This window comes from Suncus etruscus, chromosome 12 (assembly GCF_024139225.1).
Source record: "Suncus etruscus isolate mSunEtr1 chromosome 12, mSunEtr1.pri.cur, whole genome shotgun sequence".
Lineage (NCBI taxonomy): Eukaryota > Metazoa > Chordata > Mammalia > Eulipotyphla > Soricidae > Suncus > Suncus etruscus.
The window spans coordinates 104,070,207-104,091,236 of NC_064859.1; the positions used below are offsets into that span (position 1 = coordinate 104,070,207).

Consider the following 21,030-nt stretch of genomic DNA (forward strand, 5'->3'; position numbering starts at 1 on the left):
CCAGTCGACTGATAGTTGCTGGGAGAAACACCAGGTCCTCCTGAGCATCCTTGGAACCATCACCTCAAATCGATATGAACAGAGAAAAGCGTTTCTAAGTCATAATTTGTGAGAGCCAGCAATAAAGAAAAGATCTTAAGGACTGGGAAAGAGAAAACCACATTCAAAAGGTAAGAACAAGGGTAGATTTCTCCTCAGGTATATTGTAAACAGAGAGGCCACATTTCTACAGTACTGTGGGAACTGTATCTTACTTGACCTAAAATTCTCTCCCCCAGGAGGAGAACTTTCCGGAGTGATGGTGAAGCAAGGCTCCTTCCGACAGGAGGAGAATTTGCTGCCTCAGGACCTTCTCTCTGAGCAGTGACAGGAGGTGATGGGATCCTTGTCCACGTTATACAAACAGAAAATCATGGTACAGCTTCAATCATGTCAGAGCAGGGAAGTACCAAGGGGGCTGGCACTGCCACAGTCATGCTTGGAGATCTCAACACTTTTCCTGCCCTAGAATGTGCCAGCAAGTAGTCACTTGCACAACTGCCAGCCTGAGCGGGTGACCCATGAGCATCCACCCAACAGAGCTTTTCAGATGTGCACAATGTTCACCCCGTGGGCTAATTTGTGGGTGGACATGTTCCAAGTCTCCTTTACCAGGGGCCTGAAGTCATACAAACTATTTAACCTAGAAACTGAAACTAAGGATGCAGAAAGCCACTGATGATCCCAAGTTCATGTACGAGGAACATGCTATAATTCTTTGGAAATGATCTTGAGTAGAAGAAATGTGAAGATCACAGAATTACAAAGGCTGTGGGTGCAGCCAGACTTAGGGTAATTTATACACGTAGGACGTGGGTCTCTAATCCATACTTACCTTTCAGCTCCAGTGAGACAGAAGATCAAGCGAGAGGGTAACACAAGTAGGGCTTAATCTGGCAGCTTGGCTGACGGGTCCTTCACCCTGAGGGACAGTGGTGTTCAAACCCAAGCGAGTGTGGTCCTGATGCCACAGCAAAGTGTGGCCAAGGAGGGTGAGCTCCATTGTGGCGTATTTGGGTACAACAGCAATCCTGACGGGGAAGGAAAGGGTACAAATAAACCAACTTTAGAAACAAGTTCCCACACAGTAAAGTATAAATTATACCTCAAAAGCCAATATCTGGAAACACAGGAGGTGAGAGACATACAAGGGAAATGAAATTACTATTTCAAAGAAGTAGGCTATCATGCCATGAGCGCTGTGTAGGTTTGATGCAGGGCATGGTACAAATTCTGCTAAAATGTATATAGAGTCAAAAAACTGAATAACCAAAGCTGTTAAGAGAAAGGAGGAAGGCTTTTCTTCCTCTCACATGAGACAGGCTTGTACTAGGAATGGTGGGGCCAAGCTTTCCAGCCCTGTCAGGAGCAACCCCCCCCCTCCTAGAACCACTGCTCGTGGCCTCCAAACCAAAATATTTCTACCCTGGTAACAAAGCTGTATTGTAATAAACAGGATTTGTGTATGGTTAGTTGATCTGATCTGTGGCAGGAGTTTGGTAATGAAGTTCAACGAGCAAAGTCTCAAATAATGGTGCTGGGAAGGCGGAATCACTACATGTGAAAAGTTAAGCTGATTACTTACTCACCACTCACATACGATGATTCAGAATGGAACCTTGTCCACAAAATAGCAAGGCAGGACCAGAGTGCATAGCGGGGAGGGCATTTGCCTTGCATGCAGCCAACCAGGTTTGAGTTTCAGCATCCCAATCAGGTTAGGGTCCCCGGCAGTGATTTCTGAGCGCAGAGCAAGAAGTAACCCCTGGGTGCTATTGGAGAGACACACACACACACACACACACACACACACACACACACACACACACACACACACACACACCCCGGCAGTGATTTCTGAGCGGAGAGCGAGAAGTAACCCCTGAGTGCCATTGGAGACACACGCACACACGGCAAGCCTAGGCAGTACTCAAAGGTAGCAACATCAGAGGCATCTTAACCGATCTGAAACAAGTAAATGGGGCTACATCAAACTGAAAACATCTTGTAAAGGAAAATAAAAGAATAAAATGGTGCCCTATTATGTGGGAAAATATTCTTAATAAATATTTAATAAGAATAAAATATTCTTAATACCTTAGACGAAGCTAATATATAAGACACACCAGGATGATCAGAAAGCGAGAGAATGGTCAGAGAATGTGCAGATGGCCTGTCAGTGTATGGGGTGGTGCTCTTTGTCACTGATCAGGGAGATGGAAATCAAAATGACCATGAGCTGCCTCCTTACTGTGAGAGTGGCCAATGGCAGAGCCTTCATCCGTGATGGGAGGTACCTAGGGCAGCCTCTGTCTAAGGCAAATTCTCAAAAATTACCAATAGGGCTCTCTAAGACCCAGTGATTCTTTTTGTTTGTTTTTGGGTCACACCCGGTGACGCTCGGGTTACTCCTGGCTATGCACTCAGAAATCACTCCTGGCTTGGGGGACCATATGGGACGCCATGGGATCGAAACGCAGTCCGTCCTAGGCTAGCGCTGGCAAGGCAGACACCTAGCGCCACCGTGCCGGCCCCATTAGACCCAGTAATTCTATTCATGGCATCTATGCCAAGAACATGTAAAAGATGGGTGCACATCCTCATGGCAGCACCAGTTAGTTGAGGCCCGAGATTGTGTCTGTGCATGATGGAAGTTGTGTGGAACAGGAGTAAACAGCTTGAGCAGTCAGAAGAAGGACAAATACTAGCTCTCACGTGGAGGGTAAAGACGACGCATTGGGGACCAGCGAGATAGATAGCACAGCGTTGGGGCATTTATTTGCCTGCTAGGAGTAACCCGAGTGCCGCCGGGTGTGGCCCTGTTAAAACAAAAAAGAATGACTTTGAAATGGGTTCAAACCTATCCATAATATGAATGTGGGAACATGCAGGCAGGACTCTGCAAGATCCAAGAACCTTCAGTGATGTGCCTTAATTGGCCAAGAAAACAGAAGTAAGTCAAGCCAATGGAACTCCATCAAACTGAAAGCTGAGGCACTGCGGGAGAAAGGAGGTCCCAAAGAAAAAGACCCCATCAGTGGGGAAAAATTTGCACACCATACATATATCAAAGGGCTAATATTCAAGATACATAATGCACCCAGAAAGCTCAAAAAAAGGTAAAAAAAAAAAAAAAAAAGGGCCCGGAGAGATAGCACAGCGGCGTTTGCCTTGGAAGCAGCCGATCCAGGGCCAAAGGTGGTTGGTTCGAATCCCGGAGTCCCATAGGGTCCCCTGTGCCTGCCAGGAGCTATTTCTGAGCAGACAGCCAGGAGTAACCCCTGAGCAACGCTGGGTGTGGCCCAAAAACCAAAAAAAAAAAAAAAAAAGGTAAAAAAAATGGGGAGAGGAGACAGACTTCCTCAAAGAAACACAGATGGTGAACAAGTACATGCTCTTTACCACTGTTATCAAAGAAACAAAAATCAAAACAATGATCCACACCATCTAGAAGTGAGGGAACAGGAGCCCTGAGCTCACTGGGATGTGGTGAGACGGGGACTGCGTTCACTTCTGTGGGACTGTTGCTTGTTTGGGCCTCATGGGAAGAGTGTGGAGATTTCAGAGAATGAGAATTTCCCCGAGGCCCAGTTATCTGGGAATCTGCGCAGGGACACGCAGACAGCTGCAAGGACAGTGCATTCTGGTGCTCACTGTCCCCCCGTTCTCAGTACCCAAGACCTAGAAAGAGCCCAAATGCCCAGCACGGGAGTGTGTGCATGATGAGAGGGGTCTACACACACCAGAATCATACTCGATAAGACTTCCGTCCTACAAAAAGCAGTTGGGACAGAACTGTGCTAAGTGAAGCAAATCAGAAATAAAGGTTAAAAACCAGATCATCTTGCTCACAAGCAGAGGGTAAAGACAGTGCATGCAAACCAAATCAACCCTGAGACGGGGCCAGCAGAATTGGAAACTAAGGAGGCTGGAGTGGACTGGGGTCTGGGGCAGGGGAGGCCCTTAGGGCAATGGTGGAGGGATTGTGATAAACACAGAATAAGTAGTGGTCACAGGATCTGCTGCTAGGACTGAGCTGCTTACGGGGGTTGGGGTGGAGGGATGAGGTGGTATATGGGGTGAGGGGACCCTGGAGACAAGGTGGGCAGAGACTGACTCCCTATGTGGATATGGTGGTGACTACTGAAACAGGAGCTGTAAATCATAGTCGATCTGGGTACGATCTGGGTTGTTTTAAAGGATGTTCAAAATATTTTGAAAAGTTCAACTCACTATTAGGAGACAACGTGGTAGCATTCAGTAAATCAATACAATCATGGCAGACTACAAAATACAAAAGCCTCTTGCATTTTTGAAATGCCAGAAAGAAATGAGAACAGCGACCCTGTTTTTAGTGCATTAAAAAAAATCGGGGCCAGAGCAGTAGCGCAGCAGGGCGGGCCATTTGTCTCGCACGTGGCGCTGGGTTTGATTCCCGTACCCTATGTGGTCCTCAAGCCTGCCAGGAGTGATTTTTGATTGCATATCCAGGAGTAACTTCTGATCCCACTCGGTGTGGTCCAGAGGCAAATAAGTCAGGAACCAACTTAATTGAGGAAGTAAAAAGCTGGAGAGATAGCATGGAGGTAGGGTGTTTGCCTTGCATGCAGGACAGTGGTTCAAATCTTGGCATCCCATATGGTCTCCTGAGCCTGCCAGGTGCGATTTCTGAGTGTAGAGCCAGGAGTAAATCCTGAATGCTGCTGGGTGTGATCCAAAAACAAACAAACAAAAAAACCGAAAACACCAAAACACATGTTGAAATCTAAAAGCCACAGTGAGAAGAGAAAGACACAAAGAGTGATTCCACGATCATGACCTGGAAAAACCAACATGGCTTTCTACACACGAGACCCAGTGGTCACTCTCAGAATCAGGTTTCCTAAGGCAAACATTCCTGCCTACTCTGGATTCGGGCAGGACCAGCTCCTTGGAGGGGAGCGTGGACAACTGGTGCTTCTCCGGGCTAGGGGGCAGGACCGCTGGGCACTGGGATGTCTCATCAGCCATATGTGTCAGGGCAATAGCAAAGAAAAATGCTGAGGACTCACAAATCAGAGACACACGGACTGCAGAGATGCAGGGTTTGGAGCGGAGAAACTACAAACGGTACTGTCAAGGCTGGAGAGTGTGAGCGATACCCATAGGAGCCTCCCTGAGAGCACAGAAAGGAACACTGAAGACTAGGAAACATCATGGGAGGGGCAGAAGGTGCCCTCGGCTGCGGCGATTTGTTGTTTTGCTCTGTTCACTCCCTCTGAGAACATAACTAGATCTGCTAAGACATTGGCCACATCTTCGTGGTCTTGTAACATGGCTTTTATTTTTTTTGGGGGGGGGGGGAATTACACCTGTTGTGCTCAGGGCTTGCTCCTGGCTTTGCGCTTAGAAATCATTCCTAGCAAAGCTCAGTCAAGTCGAATTCAGGTCTGTCCTGGGTGGACCGCATGGAAGGCAAATGCGCTACTGCTGTGCTATCTCTCCAGCCCCTTGTAACATGACTTCTATTGCAGTTACTTATGAACGGTTTCAGACAGTTAAACAGCCTTCCCTGAAACTGGGAATTTGTTCCCTTTGGTGTGCCTGACTGTGGAGCCCACTTTCCTCTGCAGCTGGCACGACATTCTTCCTTTTACCTGGCACGTTCATGAAGCTGGTGACCGGGCAGGGGGCCCTCCACCGTGAGGCTTGTGCCCCATCTCTGCCCAGTCAGGGGGCCCCTGGAGCCAGTAGGGGTGATTGGGGAGACACAGGGTTGCTGGTCTGGGAGCTCACCCTGCTGGTAGGGGCTCTGATCAACCCTGCATGGTCACCTTGGCCGGCTGCTGTGTCCTAGCTTGGGGCTGTCGCTGCCTTCCCTGCTGGGGATCCACAGCCTTGACTGACTTTTGTGGGTTGGCGTCTCCTAGGGCAGTGGTCGGCAACCCTTTTTTTCAAGCGAGCCGAATCTCGCCAAAACCACGACTGAAATTTATTTTGAGAGCCACACAGGGCGCGCACTGACAGAGGCTAGGAGCAGAGTCCTGACTCATAGAGCGGCTGCCCGGCACACAGAAGAGCCCAATTAAAAGTGGAAAGAGCCACCTGTGGCTCGAGAGCCGCAGGATGCCGACCACTGTCCTAGGGCCTCGCAGCTCCTTCAGCATCCAGCACCTTGTTCCCCTGGTCACCTCTCATACCAGCGTGCTCAGCTGGACCGAACCCAGTTTCCTTTGGGATCCCCTTGAACGGTCAGGGCCCAGGGCCCCTTGGGCCCCTCCAGGCTGGACTTCTGCCCTTCGTGCTCTCCAGCCTGCATCCTCCTGGTGTCCGCTTTGGGGCCGCATGTCCTGGGGTTCCAGCCACCACCAGCTTCCCACTTCGGTTTTGGAGTAACTCGGCACCCTTGGGGACAGACGAGGGAGCGTGGTTGTGGCGCCTACAGGGCAGAGTCGGCCTGCCTGTGTTTCGAGGTTTCTTGACCTGAGGATGCGTCTGTGGGGGACAGGGATGGGGCCTCCCCGGTCTTAGCTGACTCCGGGTGGGCACGGAAGCACGGGCGTGAGTCTGCTGGGCGGCGTGCAGGGGTTCCCAACAGGGCCCCCCCACTGCCCATCAGCCCGGAGACCCCGGTCGCCTGTCCATCCCCGCCGGGGCCTCTCGGAGGCACCCTCTGCCTCCCCGCCCACCGGCCCCGCCGGCAGCTCCCGCCGGCCCCTCGCCACCGCCCCCGTCCCTGCGCGCATCCTGCCCGGCCCCTCGGCGCCGCCCCCGGACTTTGCCCGGAGGCCGGCCACTCCCGGCGGGCGCTGGACGCGGCTCCCCGGCAGGCTCCCCGACAGGCTCCCCCGGAGCAGCTCCCGGGCCGCGGGGCGATGGACGGGCCGGGGCGCGGCGACGTGGACCTGGACCTGGCGCCGCGCAAGGGCCGCGCCAACTGCGCCTTCGAGCCGGACGAGGAGGCGCCGGCGCCGGGCGCGGGGCTCGCGGGGCCGCCCGAGGCCGGGGCCGGGGCGCGGCCGTACCCCGGGATGCCCAAGGCCGTGCTGCTGCGCTTCTCGGGCCAGGCCCGCTACCGGCTGCCGCGCGAGCTGCTCTTCTGGCTGACGGCGCTGTCCGTGCTGGCGCTCGCGGCGGCCACCGCGGCCCTCGTCGCGCTGTCGCCGCGGTGCCTCGACTGGTGGCAGCAGGGGCCCATGTACCGGATCTACCCGCGCTCCTTCAGGGACAGCGACGGCGACGGCGACGGCGACCTGCCAGGTACCGGGCCGGCCCCGGGCGCGCCCCGACCCTTGGCCCGAGCGCCAGGTCAGCGCATTCCGCGTAGCCGGCGCCCGGCCGAGCCCAGGGAGCCAGGGGGGAGGAGGAGCAGGAGGAGGAGGAGGAGGGAGAGGAGGCGAGGGAGGAGGAGAAAGGTGCGAGCAGGATGCTAGACGTAACCCCCGGGGGGGGTGGCCCCCCAAGCCTGCCAGGAGCAACTTCTGAGCGCAGAGCCCGGAGTAACCCCTGACCGCTACCGGCTGTGCCCCCCAAAAGACCCAAACCATCAAAACCTAGGCTCTCTTTCACGCACCCCTTTGCCCGTGTACCCAGGTATTCTGGAGAAACTCGACTACATCACCACGCTGGGCATCAGGACCATCTGGCTCACGTCCATCTATAAATCGCCCCTGAAAGACTTCGGGCATGGGGTGGAGGATTTTCGGGACGTCGACCCCATCTTTGGGACAATGAGAGACTTTGAGGAGCTGGTGGCTGCCATCCACGACCGAGGTGGGTGGGTGGAGGGCACCCATGGGTGGTGGGTGGTGGCGCCTGGCAGACAGTCCTGCTCCAGCTCTCCCCTGAGTGCCCCATTCCATTCCCACGGCTTCCTCGCCCCCCATCAGGTCTGAAGTTGATCATTGACTTCATCCCAAATCACACCAGCGACAAGCACCCTTGGTTCCAGCTGAGTCGGAACCGCACCGGGAAGTACGCCGACTATTACATCTGGCACGACTGCACCCAGAGCGAGAACGGAACCGTTCCTCCCAACAACTGGGTGAGTGCCACTCACTGCTCACTCTGGAAGCCCCAGAACGTTCTAGGGCATAAATGCCAGCCTGCTCTCTGCACAGCCTCCCTCATCCCCCTGCCCGCAGACGGGCGACTCCTGGCTCTGTGCTCCTCCCGGCCCTGCTTCTCTCCTACTTCCTGGTGTCAGGGGCAGACTTGTCAGCGTCCCTTCATGTGGGTCAGAGATGCCGACCCTGCCACCCAGGATGTGCCCGTGTTTCTTTCCCTCATGGCAGTGGTGAAGTCCTTGCTGAGGAAATGTCAGGAACTGCTTCAAACACCAGGCACAGGCAGACGTGGACGAGAGGCACAGCTCCAGCCTGGCTTCTCGTGCTCAGACCCCCCTACAGCCTGTACCCACAGGTTCTCTGTGCCCACTGGAGGGACTCTTAGGCCAGACACGGGGGTCTGTGGTGTAGATGGTGTGCTAAGTGCTGTGATAGGAGTAAAATAAAAATCCACGAGTTGTGATATCACCTCACACACTGTATCTCCAACCCCAGGTGGACAAGTTTGAAGAAGCAGGGTAGTGGTGAAGACATACTAAGCCAAGGCAGTCAGGAGAGAACCATGGAGCCAGTCTCCCCGAAAAGCCAGAACTGCCTTTCTTTATTAAACCGATATCCAATACACCAGGAGGAAGGGAATGTGCTGTGAGAGGCAAAAGTGCCTATCCAGTGGGCTTTTACTTGTCAAAGGAAGAGGTTTAAGAAAGGAGGAAGTTGGGGGAACAGCTTCCTTGTCTGGGGCTGCTAGCTGGGTGTCATCCTTCAGTGGGTCCTGTGGTACGCACCATTGCAAGTGCTGAGGTAGATGTTGAGACAGGTCCTGAGGTAGTGTTATTTTAGGTGCTGAGATGTAGAAACTAAGGCAGGTGTTTAGTGCTGTTGTAAGTTCTGAAGTACAGGTACTGTGGTAGGCTTTTAGGTACAGTGGTAGATGCTAAAGTTGGTGCTGTGGTAGGTGCTGAGGTAGACGCTATGGTAGGAACTGAAGTACGTGCTGTTGTAAATGCTGAGGTAGTCTCTAATACAGGTGCTATGGTAGGTGCTGTACGAAGTACTATGTCCTGGTGAGTGTCCAGGAGTTCATGACACGAGCTGCCAAGGACGTTTCCTGGAAAGGCAGCCATGCCCTGGCCGAGGCTGTCTTGGCCTGGGAAGTGGATGAAGCCATTGACCTTCCAAGTAAAGAGACAATAGAGGCAAAAACCTTTGAAGTAGGAAAATCCAAGTGTTCTCTGTAGCATGAAAATGACAAATAGAACCACTTTGAGCTTGTCCATCTCTCCTACTTAGGAAGGTCAGGCAGATGGAAATGGAATCAAACCTGGGTCCAGGGGCTGGAGAGATAGCATGGAGGTTGGGCATTTGCCTTGCATGCAGAAGTACAGTGGTTTGAATCTCGGCATCCCATAGGGTCCCCTGAGCCTGCCAGGAGCGATTTCTGAGTATAGAGCCAGGAGTAACCCTAAGCACTGCTGGGTGTCACCCAACAGAAAACAACAACAACAAAAAACCCAAAACAAACCAAACCTGGATCCAACCTAGGTTGGCTGTGTGCAGGGCCTTACCGCTGTGCTACCACTCCGGCCCCAGGCGGATGGAAATGGAGTGAATAGTGGGGTAGTGTGTCCTGGAATATTTCTAGAAATGTGGCTGGAGCCTGCCTGGACACGCCATCTCACTCGTGCTGCTGAGAGCGAGTGAACTTTGCGTGGTTGGTTCCGTCCTTTTCCGAGGTTTGCTTAAATATTCACTCTGCTCTGGATTCTCAAGTCCACAGCCAGTGGAGTGTGGCTCTCCCCCCACGCGGCCACATTTCCCTTCCTTCACAAACGAGTCCTGAGCCTGAAGAGAGACTCAGGAGGAAGCTGTGAGGGTTTGTGCCCTGGGCCCGTACGGGGGCAGAAGGGCGACAGTCATTTCCTCGTGGGCAGTGCCAGTGTAAAAGTCAGTAACTGATTTTCTGCCTCCTGTTTGCTAGCTGAGCGTGTACGGGAATTCCAGTTGGCAGTTGGATGAAGTTCGCAGCCAGTGTTATTTCCACCAGTTTCTGAGAGAACAACCAGATCTAAACCTGCGCAACCCAGATGTTCAGGAGGAAATCAGAGTGAGTAAATGTGAAAGAAATAAAAAAATAAATCCATGAGTTGGTGAGATCGCCCCAGGCACCATGTTTCTTATCTATCTATCTATCTATCTATCTATCTATCTATCTATCTATCTATCTATCTATCTATCTATCTATCTATCTATCTATCTGTCTATGTATTTGCTTTTTGGGCCATCCCTGGTGGCGCTCAGGGGTTACTCCTTTCTCTGCACTCAGAAATCACTCCTGGCAGGCTGGGGGACCATATGGGATGCTGGGAATCGAACCCAGGTCAGCATCGTGCAAGGCAAATGCCCTACCACTGTGCTATCACTGCAGCCCCCAGGCACCGTGTATCTAACCCTTTAGGCCGACAGTTCTACTGAAGCAGGGTAGCAGCAGAGAAATAATACATAGCAGTCAGAAAAGATATTCATTGGAGTCAGCTCGCTTTATTCCTCACGGCCTTTCTCTGCCATGCGCTGCCGAAGCCATGTGCTTTCTCCCTTTTCCAAAGCCAGGCTCCTCTTTTTATTATCCCGAACCACACCCACCAGGGTCGGGGGAGGTCCTGTATTCCAAGTGGGCTTTTACATACCAAAAGAAGAGATTAAGCTTTTACCTGGGCTCACTTTACAGGTATAGACACACCTGCTGAAATCACCCTCAAGTACTGTCTGTATGCTTCATGTGCTTCGGGCATGCCATAGGTGTTGCAAGCCAGGGGGTAGCCCAAAGACGGACACAAGGACATTCGAGTGGGCCACCTTGTCCCTTCTCACACTTCTTTGTGCCTGCTGCTGGGACTGTGTGGATGGGTGCTGGGTGTATATGGTGTGTGTGTGAGTGTGTGTGTGTGTGTGTGTGTGTGCACGTGGGCTGTCATTCTGACAACTGAGGACGTGGGACTATCTGATGTGAGAGCCTGTCTCAGATACACTGTGGTGGTGGTGGTAGACTGGGGCCTGTTTGGGCCTCAGTGGTGAAGAAAATTCTCCCACCCTGTCCACAGTGGGTCCGTGAGGCCACAGCCCTTGTAGGCCATTCCAGCCCCTCTGCCTGGTTCATAGGTCTGCCTTGAGCACAGCAGAATCTCGTGCCTGGCCTGCAACTGGTCTGTCCTCCTTCGAGCCCCTGAGCTGGGGACAGTCTGTTCTGTGTCCTCGTAGTCTCAGCCCCTGGGGGCTGTGTCAGGGTCATTCCCTTGGTCTTGCATCAGGGGTTTAGTGGAAAGACTCTACCTTTCCCTTTCTTTGTTGAGGTCTGGGCTGGCCATGGAGAGACACAGACCCCGGGCTCTCAGCTCAAGCCTTCATCCTGAGCTGGAGGTTTCTTTTTCTTTTTCTTTCTTTCTTTCTTTCTTTCTTTCTTTCTTTCTTTCTTTCTTTCTTTCTTTCTTTCTTTCTTTCTTTCTTTCTTTCTTTCTTTCTTTCTTTCTTTCTTTTTTTTTGGTTTTTGGGTCACACCCGGTAGCACTCAGGGGTTCCTCCTGGCTCAGAAATCACCCCTGGCAGGCTCAGGGGACCATATGGGATGCTCGGATTCGAACCAATGACCTTCTGCATGAAAGGCAAACGTCTTACCTCCATGCTATCTCTCCGACCCCATCTATTGTTTCAAATATCTCCCAGGATGCTTTTTTGTTTTTTGGTTTTGGTTTTGGTTTTTGGGTCACACCCAGCAGTGCTCAGGGGTCACTTCAGGCTCCAGGGTCAGAAATTGCTCCTGGCAGGCTCGGGGGACCATATGGGATGCCGGGATTTGAATCACCGTCCTTCTGCATGAAAGGCAAATGTCTTACCTCCATGCTATCTCTCCGGCCCCTGAGCTGGAGGTTTCTAAGTCTTACAGATGTTCAGAAGGTCACGGGGAAGGGATGGTTTGGACTCAGCAGGAGCCTTGGGAGTGGACAGTGTCCCCAGACACCAAGGAAAAGGCTGCAGTGTTTGGTCAAAGGGGGACGTGGGTCTTCCACAGACAAAGCCCATTTTTGGACCTTGTGTGTAGCTGGGTCTCATGTGCCCGGCCTTTGCTTTTCCTTTGCAGGAAATCATTCAGTTCTGGCTCACCAAAGGTGTGGATGGCTTTAGTTTTGATTCCGTCAAGTTTCTTCTCGAAGCAAAACACCTGAGAGATGAGGCCCAAGTGGATAAGAACCAACCGCCGGTAAAGTGCTTTCATCCCAGCTCTCTCGCTTTCCCCGAAGTGACAGCGTGTGGTTTTGGTTTGAAGGGGCAGACCTGGCAGTGCTGAGGGATTGCTTCTAATTCTGTACCCAGGATCTCTCCGGGAGGGCGTGGGGACTGTGAGCTGCCAAGGGTTGAACCCAGGTTGGCCACGCGCTGCGATGGCTCTGGCCCCAGTGAGTTTTCTTTCTTTCCTTGTTTTTGGGGCCACACCACGTGGTGCACTGGGATTACTCATGGCTCTGGGTTCAGATATCACTCCTGGCAGGCTCAGAGGACCATATGGGGTGCCAGGAATCGAACCCAGGTCTATCCTGGGTTGGCCGCATGCAAAGCATTCTACCGCTGTGCTATAGCTCCGGCCCCCCTCCCCAGTGAAGCATTTTGGACAGTCCTGCATGAAGGCTTATTTGCCCAACCCACAGGCAGACAGTGCTGGGAGATCACAGTGCAGGTGGTCACAGGGCTGTCCTCCCCTCCCCTACAGAGCACCGTCACGCAGTACTCGCAGCTGTTCCACGACTTCACCACCACGCAGGTGGGCATGCACGACCTGGTACGGAGCTTCCGGCAGACGATGGACGAGTACAGCCGGGAGCCGGGCAGATACAGGTGTGGGCATCAGCCCGGGCCCCCCAGCACCGTGCCACTTCACCTCCCCTGCCCACACCGACTTCCCAGAAGGTTGTAACAATGCCTCATGACAGCGCGCCATGCAGACGCCTGTCCCTGACCACTCTTGTCTGTGAGCCACTGTCAGACGGGGACATGGCAGGTCCTGCTGCTTTGGGCTCTGGTGAGCCTGGGTGGGTCCTGGGGCCCAGCTGTGGCTGCGATCGAGGTTCCCACAGTGCTCCTCTGCCGCCCTCAATGCAGCCGTATCATGTTGGGCATCAGGTGCACTCCAGGGTGCTTTGTGTTTGCATCACCTTCGTGAGTAAGAGCTAGGCAGTGGGGCAGAGTGTTTGTGCTGGGGACTCGGCGTCTTGTGTTTCCCCACTGTGCGAGACGAGACTGTCCACCTTCCTGCTGATAGGCACCCTCCCACCCCGGCAGGTTCCTGGGGACGGTGGCTTCAGGTGAGACTGTGGACAAGACTATGATGTACTATGGACTGCCCTTCGTCCAAGAGGCTGACTTCCCCTTCAATGACTACCTGAGTCAGCTGGACGCACCCTCGGGGCTCCATGTGTCCCGGGCCATTGAAGCCTGGATGGAGAACATGCCGGAGGGAAAGTGGCCCAACTGGATGGTGAGACCATGGGCTGGGCCTGCCAGTGGATGGTGATGGGTGCGTGTGGGTGTTTGTGGGTGTCTGTGTGTATGTGTGTGTAGTCGGTATGTGGGTGTCTGGGTGCGTGTCTATGGGAGGCATTCAGACCGCCTGTGGGTCACCTCTGGGGCCCAAAGCCTGCACCCACTGGAGCCTGTGGGGAAACTGCACCCTGGAGGAGACCCTGGGCTTATTGCTTCGAGTCCTAGGCTGTGTGTGGCACCAACAGTCCTGTGTCCCCTGTGGTGCTGCCACCCTCCTGATGTGAGCCCTGCTTGTCCTTCCTGCCTGGGGCCATGTCCCTTGGTTCTTGGTGAGTGTCGGGGCTGTGGCCAGGACAGGACCTGTGGGGGAGAGGAAGCTGCTGCAGGCTGGCCTCACTATGCTGTGTGGACTGTGTGGGCAATGATATCCCACACTTCACAGGCTGGGAGCCACAATGCCACCATACTTAGGGCTGTACAGACACAGCTGTCCCAGAGTGGTTTCTGGGAAAGACCCTGCAGGGCTCCATTCCACCCTGGCTCCTTCTTGCCCATCAGAAGGGATGTAGGCGGGGCCAGAGAGATAGCACAGCAGTGGGGCCTTTGCCTTGCATGCAGCTGACCCAGACTGATCTGGTTCGATTCCCGGTAACCCATATGGTTCCCTGAGCTAGCCAGGAGTGATTTCTGAGCACAAAGCCAGGAAGAACCCCGATCGCCGCTGCCAGGTGTGACCCAAAAACAAACAAAAAAGAAGGGCTGCAGGCCTGTCACAGGGCCTGTCCAGATGGGCTGGATTCGGGCGCTGCCTGGGAGGAGGCAGCAGCCCATGTCCTGTGGCCTCAGCAGTGACTGTAAAGAACCAGGCACTGGTTCCTCCTCGAGCACAGACACGGGCTGAGGGTACAGGAAGGGTTCTAATCGCACCTACCTACCTGCCTTCCCCGGCACAGCCAGGGCCCCTGAATGAGGCAAGGCCTCTCTTGCTGAGAGCAGTTATTCAGCTGTTGTTCTGCATTTGTTTTCTGGTAAAAGTGGGTTTTTCCTTTCATTCATTGGTGGGGTTTGGGTCACTCCTGGTGGCGCTCAGGAGTTCCTCCTGGCTCTGCACTCAGAAATCCCTCCTGGAAAGTTCAGGGACCATATGAAATGCTGGAATCCATCCAGGGTTGGCCACGTGCAAGGCAAATGCCCTACCGTTGTGCTATCACCCTGGCCCCATCATTCATATTGTTTTGAGGGGCCAGAGCGATAATATAGGGGATGGGGCGCTTGTCTTGTATATAGATGACCTGGGTTTGATCCATGGAACTCCTAAGCCATACCCATGAGGCCCAAGAACAAAACAAAACATAAGGTTGGGTGGGAACCAGGTGGACTTTTGGGGAACGATGTCTAGAAAACTCTCTGCTGTGACCTTCAATTCTGCCTTTCAGCTCGGAGGACCGGACTACGCCCGGCTGAGCTCCCGCCTGGGCCAAGACTTCGTCAACGTCATGAACATGCTCATGTTCACACTCCCGGGAACCCCCATAACTTACTACGGGGAAGAGATAGGCATGAGGAACATCGGGGCCACAAACGTTGGCGAGGATTATGACGCCGTAAGTGAGCATGACATATGCACCTGCTGCTTCTGTCCTTGCAGAGCTTTCTGTTTCTGGCTGTGGCCGTGCATCAGCTCCAACTATCACAGGGAGAGCCAGGACCCTGCTCCTTGGAGGCAGACGCTTCTCCTCACAGCTCTCCATACTCAGAGACTTGGAAACCGTGCAATGTGGAGTCGGGAACATGGATCTGGGTCCCCCCTGCCGGATCTCAGGGCCCCACTTATCCCGGTAGGCCAGAAGCTTAGTCCCTGGCTCAGCATTGTGGCGTCTCCGGGGTCTGGCCATGCTGTGAAGCTCGAGTCCTGGTGCTGGTACCACCTCCCTGGCTTTGCTGACCCCTTGTGAGAACAAACGTGGGACACAGCCTCCCTCTTGTGTGTTGTTTCGTGGTGGGTCTGGGGTTTCGCACTGTGGCGGGCAGGTGCCCTTGATCCTGCTGCTTGCACAGATGCTCCAGTTGTATGAGATTTGGTCTTGCTAACACATGTCTGCTGAGACCTTGCTGCCCTCCTGTGCTCATGGGCAGGAAGAAACAGGCTTGAGACTTGCTCCCTGAGCTGATGATGTATCTTTTTGTTTGTTTTTGGGCCACACCCGGCGGTGCTCAGGGGTGACTCCTGGCTGTCTGTTCAGAAATAGCTCCTGGCAGGCACGGGGGACCTTATGGGACACCGGGATTCAGACCAACCACCTTTGGTCCTGGATCGGCTGCTAGCAAGGCAAAGGCTGCTGTGCCGCTGTGCTATCTCTCTGGGCCCTGATGATGTATCTTGAGGACTCTTTTTGTTGTTTTTTTGGCCACACCCGGCAGCACTCAGGGTTTGCTCCTGGCAAGCTCAGGGGACCATCTGGGATGCCAGGGATTGGACCCGGGTCCATCCCTGTCAACAGCATGCAAGGCAAATGCCCTGCCACTGTGGCACCACTCTGGCCCCCTTTGTTGGTTTTTGGCCACACCTGGTGGGGCTCAAGGGTTACTCCTGGCTCTGTGCTTAGAAATTACTCCGGATGGGCTCAGGGGACCCTATGGGATGCCAGGGAGAGAACCCCGATAGCCCGTGTGCAAGGTAAACGCCCTCTCCCCTGGCCATCAGGTGGCTCCTGCTGTGGTTAGATAAGCTGGTGGACACAGTTTCTCGAGGGGAGGCCTGCCGCCTTGCGAGTGTGTGAGCTCAGTTAGGGGCCCCCAGACTCAAAGTGGGACGTGGAGGGCTTTGGTCCTGCCTGACAGCAGCCATGCAGACAGCCTAGGACGTGCCCAGTGAGTGCGCCCACGCCGAGCCAGCTCTCCTCAGCAGTTTCTCTTTGCCCCCACAGAACGCCCTGCTCTCCAAGGCGCCCATGCAGTGGGATAACAGCTCCAACGCTGGGTTTTCAGACGGGAACCACACCTGGCTGCCCACCAGCTCTGACTACCACACTGTGAACGTCGATGTGAGTCCGGGGGTGGGGTTAATGCTGCGTCCTCCCCAGGGTGGCGCCGATCTTGGTTTTGGGCCGAGATCACTGCAGCTCAGCCTCTTGAGCTGCCAGCTCCAAGACTAGAAGGGCTCTTGGACCCAGGCAGGCTTCAGCCTCTTCCAGCCAGCTGTGCCAGTCTGACCGGGGCTATCAAAAAGACAAGAGGGGCTGAGGTATGCAGTTTGACCCCTAGCTCAACCTTTGGCACATGGTCCCCTGGGTATTGGTGGGTGAGCCGAGCCCTGAGGCCCCTAGATACTGTCAGGTGGGACCAGACAATCTTGGCATGTAACCCAACAAAGCCCCTTCTGGCCTCCCTGGGTTGAGCATTGCTGGAGGGACCTGCAGGCCCCCTAGACCCTCCAAGAATGAAGAGAAGAAGCAGAGCAGATAGTGGTGGAGAAGCAAGGTCCTCGTGTTGACCTGGATCGCAAAGTAAGATCCTGGGGATGCCGGGAACCAACGTGTGTCCCGAAGACGGATGTATGATGTGTAGATGCAGCTGGCTGAGGAGCAGTGGCTTTAAGAGCTACAGCCAGCAGGGAAAGTGTGGCAGGAAGGGTGGCCGAAGGAAGCCTCTACTTCTGGGGTGGAAGAGCAGCTCACAGTGGGTCTTGGGTCTGAGCTGTTGGCAGATAGCAGGAACGTGAGAGAGAGAGGGGGACTTCAGAGCCTGTGCTTCTCGTGAGTGCTCAGGAGCTCCTGCTGCCTGTGTGACCAGCACTCCCGTGTGAGCTGGCTGCGGACCAGGCCTCAGATGGCCTTTGCGATTTCAGATAGAACCATTAGGAGACACAATTCTCAGATATCTAGAAACAACAGAAGATTAAAAGTCTACTGTTCCAGTGAAAAGAGAAGGAGCTAGTACAACTGCTGATCAAAGACAAAGCTGAGAATTATGTCAGACGTAGCAATCATCTGTAAGTGGGTTAAATCCATACTCTGAAACATAAAAACGCAGGGGGGTAGGGTCTGGAGCGATAGCACAGAAGTATGGCATTTGCCTTGCATGTGGCTGGTCCAGGACCTAAAAACAAAACAAACAAACAAACAAAACTAGGGGCTAGAGTGGAAGTATAGCAGATAAAAAGCTTGCCTTGTGGGGCGGAGAGATAGCATGGAGGTAAGGTTTGCCTTTCTTTTTTTTTTTTTTTTTTTTTTTTTTTTGGTTTTTGGGCCACACCCGGTAACGCTCAGGGGTTACTCCTGGCTATGCGCTCAGAAGTTGCTCCTGGCTTGGGGGACCATATGGGACGCCGGGGGATCGAACCGCGGTCCGTCCAAGGCTACCGCAAGCAAGGCAGGCGCACCTTACCTTTAGCGCCACCGCCCGGCCCCTTTTTTTACAAGTTTTTTTTTTTTTTTTTTTAAGGTTTGCCTTTCATGCAGGAGGTTGGTGGTTCGAATCTCAGCATCTCATATGGTTCCCTGCGCCTGCCAGAAGTGATTTCTGAGCGTAGGGCCAGGAGTAACCCCTGAGCGCTGCCAGGTGTGACCCCCCCCAAAAAAAGCTTGCCTTGCTCACCATAGACCCAGATTTGATCCCTTGCATTCCATATGGTCCCCATATATTCCATATGCTAGGGGTGACTCCTAAATGCAGATCTAGGAATCATCCTAGAGCCCCAAAACAAAACAAGAAAGATAAAAACTATTAGGGTAAGACCAGTTCAATGAGACAATGTTGTCAATCGATTACAGATCTCATAAAAACGTGCATATACCTCAGGTTTCGAAAAAATGCAATTTAAGGGTTACTGCGTTATGTACTATGTGTGAGCGTTTCCTGTTCTGACTGTTTCCAAGACAAAAACCCTACAGCCAAAGTTTAATAGACAAAATAGAATTCATTATGAAAAATGTTGAGACAAAGACAATTTTCAGAAGTTGAAAACAAACAAACAAAACATTTCCCAGCAAATCATGATTCTCTGTGGTACCATGGTTTCAAATCTGCGACAAGGCCCTGGGAAGAACCAGAGACAGATGCCAGTACACTTGAGAAGAGTGCCCGCTGCCTGTGGGCACCTGAGCTAGCGGCTGGGGTCACCATGAAGTGACAGTAATGAACGAATCCTGGGCCCTCAGGAGACAGAAGGCTTTTCCAGACACGCACAACTACTCAGATCACAGCTAGCAGCCCCCCAACAGCAGACACACAGTCAGCAAAGACACGGTCAGGCCTGCGAGCTCAGCCGCCACTTCTGGATAGAAGCAATTTAGCAAGTGTCCCATTTGTCCACTTCTAGACTGGAAACTGTCTTCTTGGTACATTGTCCTACATAAATGATTCAATCAGGGGACTAGACAAAATGCTCAGATTTTGGAAATAAAATGGAGAAGTACTGTCCAGCCATCCAGCAGAATTGTATTTTTATCCAAATGACCTAGACTAGTGATGGCGAACCTATGGCACACGTGCCAGCTGTGGCACGCGAAGGCCTTGCAGCGGGCACGCTGGAAGGACCGCAATTAAGATAAGCGGCATGCAGCGTGAGGTGAGTGTGCTAGTGCATGCTTTGCAGCTCCCCTGGCAACAGGGCCGGAATGGTCATTGGGAGGATATGCTGGCACTTTGAGGAAATTGTTTTTTGTGTGGCAGTTTGGGCACTCGGCTTAAAAAGGTTAGCCATCACTGACCTAGACACATGGAAGATGCTTAAACTGTTAAAGAAAAAAGGACTAAAAAAAAAGAAAAATTAAATTCTGCCGTAGAGAGCTGTGAGAAAAACCAAATAATGGATGTTTACTTTTATGACTGGTTTGTAACCTCCGGTGGGCCAGGACAATGCACTGCAGCCCTACATCCATACTGTTCCAAGGGGACAGAGATTCCTGCTCGCCACAGCTCTGCCCACCACAGAAGACTCTGTTCTGCATGTAGATGTTCAGATTTGGGATTCATGAACTGGAGGCAGACTTTGTGCCTGGGTCAGCCCGGGCACTAAACAGCTGAGCTGAGTAGGGCAGTGACCTCTGGTGAGGATGCTGGCCCTGCCTGCCTTGGTTTCTACCAGCAGCTGAAACAGCTCTCTGAGTTACAATTTCTGTCTGGAAGTTATTTTTGTGGACAACACAAAATTGAGCTGTTAGGAAATTTACTCTTGACTTTTTTTTTTTTTTGGTTTTTCGGGCCACACCCGTTTGATGCTCAGGGGTTACTCCTGGCTAAGTGCTCAGGAATTGCCCCTGGGTTGGGGGGACCATATGGGACCCCGGGGGATCAAACCACGGTCACGATCTTTCCTTGGCTAGCGCTTGCAGGGCAGACACCTTACCTCTAGGCTCTGTGCTCAGGGCTGACTCCTGGCTCTGCGCTCAGGGCTCACACCAAATGTGCTCAGGGATCACTCCTGGTGGTTCTTGAGGACCTTAGGGATTCCAGGGATCAAACCCAGTAGGTTGTTTGCAAGGCAAGTAAGTCCCTTCAGCTCTACTCTCTGGCCCTGAGGAAACTTACTATGGGACCCTATGGCCTTGTATGACTGTTCAGATTCGAGGGCTCCGTACTGATGTCGGTGTTTTCGGGGCTGGGTCTCCTAGGTGCAGAAGACTCAGCTTGATTCAGCGCTGCGCCTGTATCAGAACCTGAGCCTCCTGCACGCGAGCGAGCTGCCCCTCAGCCGCGGCTGGTTCTGCTCGCTGCCGACCAAAGGCACTCTGGTCGCCTACACGCGGGAGATGGACGGCATCGACACGGTCTTCCTGGTGCTGCTGAACTTCGTGGAGTCTCAGCTGATAGACCTGAAGGAGATGGTCCCCAGCATCCCTCCACGAGTGCGCGTGCGGCTAAGCACCAGGGCCGAGCTCTGGGACCAGGATGTGGACGCATCGGCTGTGAGGCTGGGGCTGGGCGAAGGCCTCATCCTGCAGTACCCGACCAGCTCACCCCTGCACAGCCAGCCCGCCTTCGCCGGCAGGTGCTTTGTCTCCCAGCGGGCCTGCTACTCCAGCACCCTCCAAATGCTCTACAGTTCGTGCTAGGCGCCTGGCACACGTGCCCCACCTCTTCCTCCTCTGTTCGGTAGCTCCTTGTCAGTTTTTCACAGAATAAAATGTCCAACAGAAAAGCTGTTGGGGTTGGAGTGATAACACAGCTGTAGAGTATTTGCCTTGCACGAGGCCAACATGGGACGGACCCCGGTTCCCTCCCTGGCATCTCATATAGTCCCGAGCCTACAGGAGTGATTTCTGAGTGCAGAGCCAGGAGTTACCCCTGAGGGCCTCCGGGGTAGCCCAAAAAAGAAAAAAAAAAGCTGTTTGTGGTAACCCGTGGGTAGTGTCAGTGAGAGACAAGCAGCCCAGGATATTTCAAAGATGGGGCACGTTCTAAAGCGAAGAGGGAT

General features: G+C 53.3%; 1 protein-coding gene across 1 annotated transcript; it reads left to right on the forward strand.

The window, feature by feature from the left end:
- Positions 1–2,273: 2,273 nt before the first annotated feature.
- SLC3A1 (solute carrier family 3 member 1) lies at positions 2,274–20,754 on the forward strand. The gene is made up of 14 exons (XM_049784713.1): positions 2,274–2,332; positions 2,991–3,076; positions 5,652–5,821; positions 6,302–6,402; positions 6,527–7,278; positions 7,612–7,791; positions 7,908–8,062; positions 10,063–10,188; positions 12,217–12,336; positions 12,844–12,968; positions 13,413–13,608; positions 15,050–15,217; positions 16,541–16,657; positions 20,228–20,754. The coding sequence occupies exons 1-14, from the start codon at positions 2,274–2,276 to the stop codon at positions 20,666–20,668; spliced, it is 2,796 nt and encodes a 931-aa protein (XP_049640670.1). The 3' UTR covers positions 20,669–20,754.
- Positions 20,755–21,030: the final 276 nt, after the last annotated feature.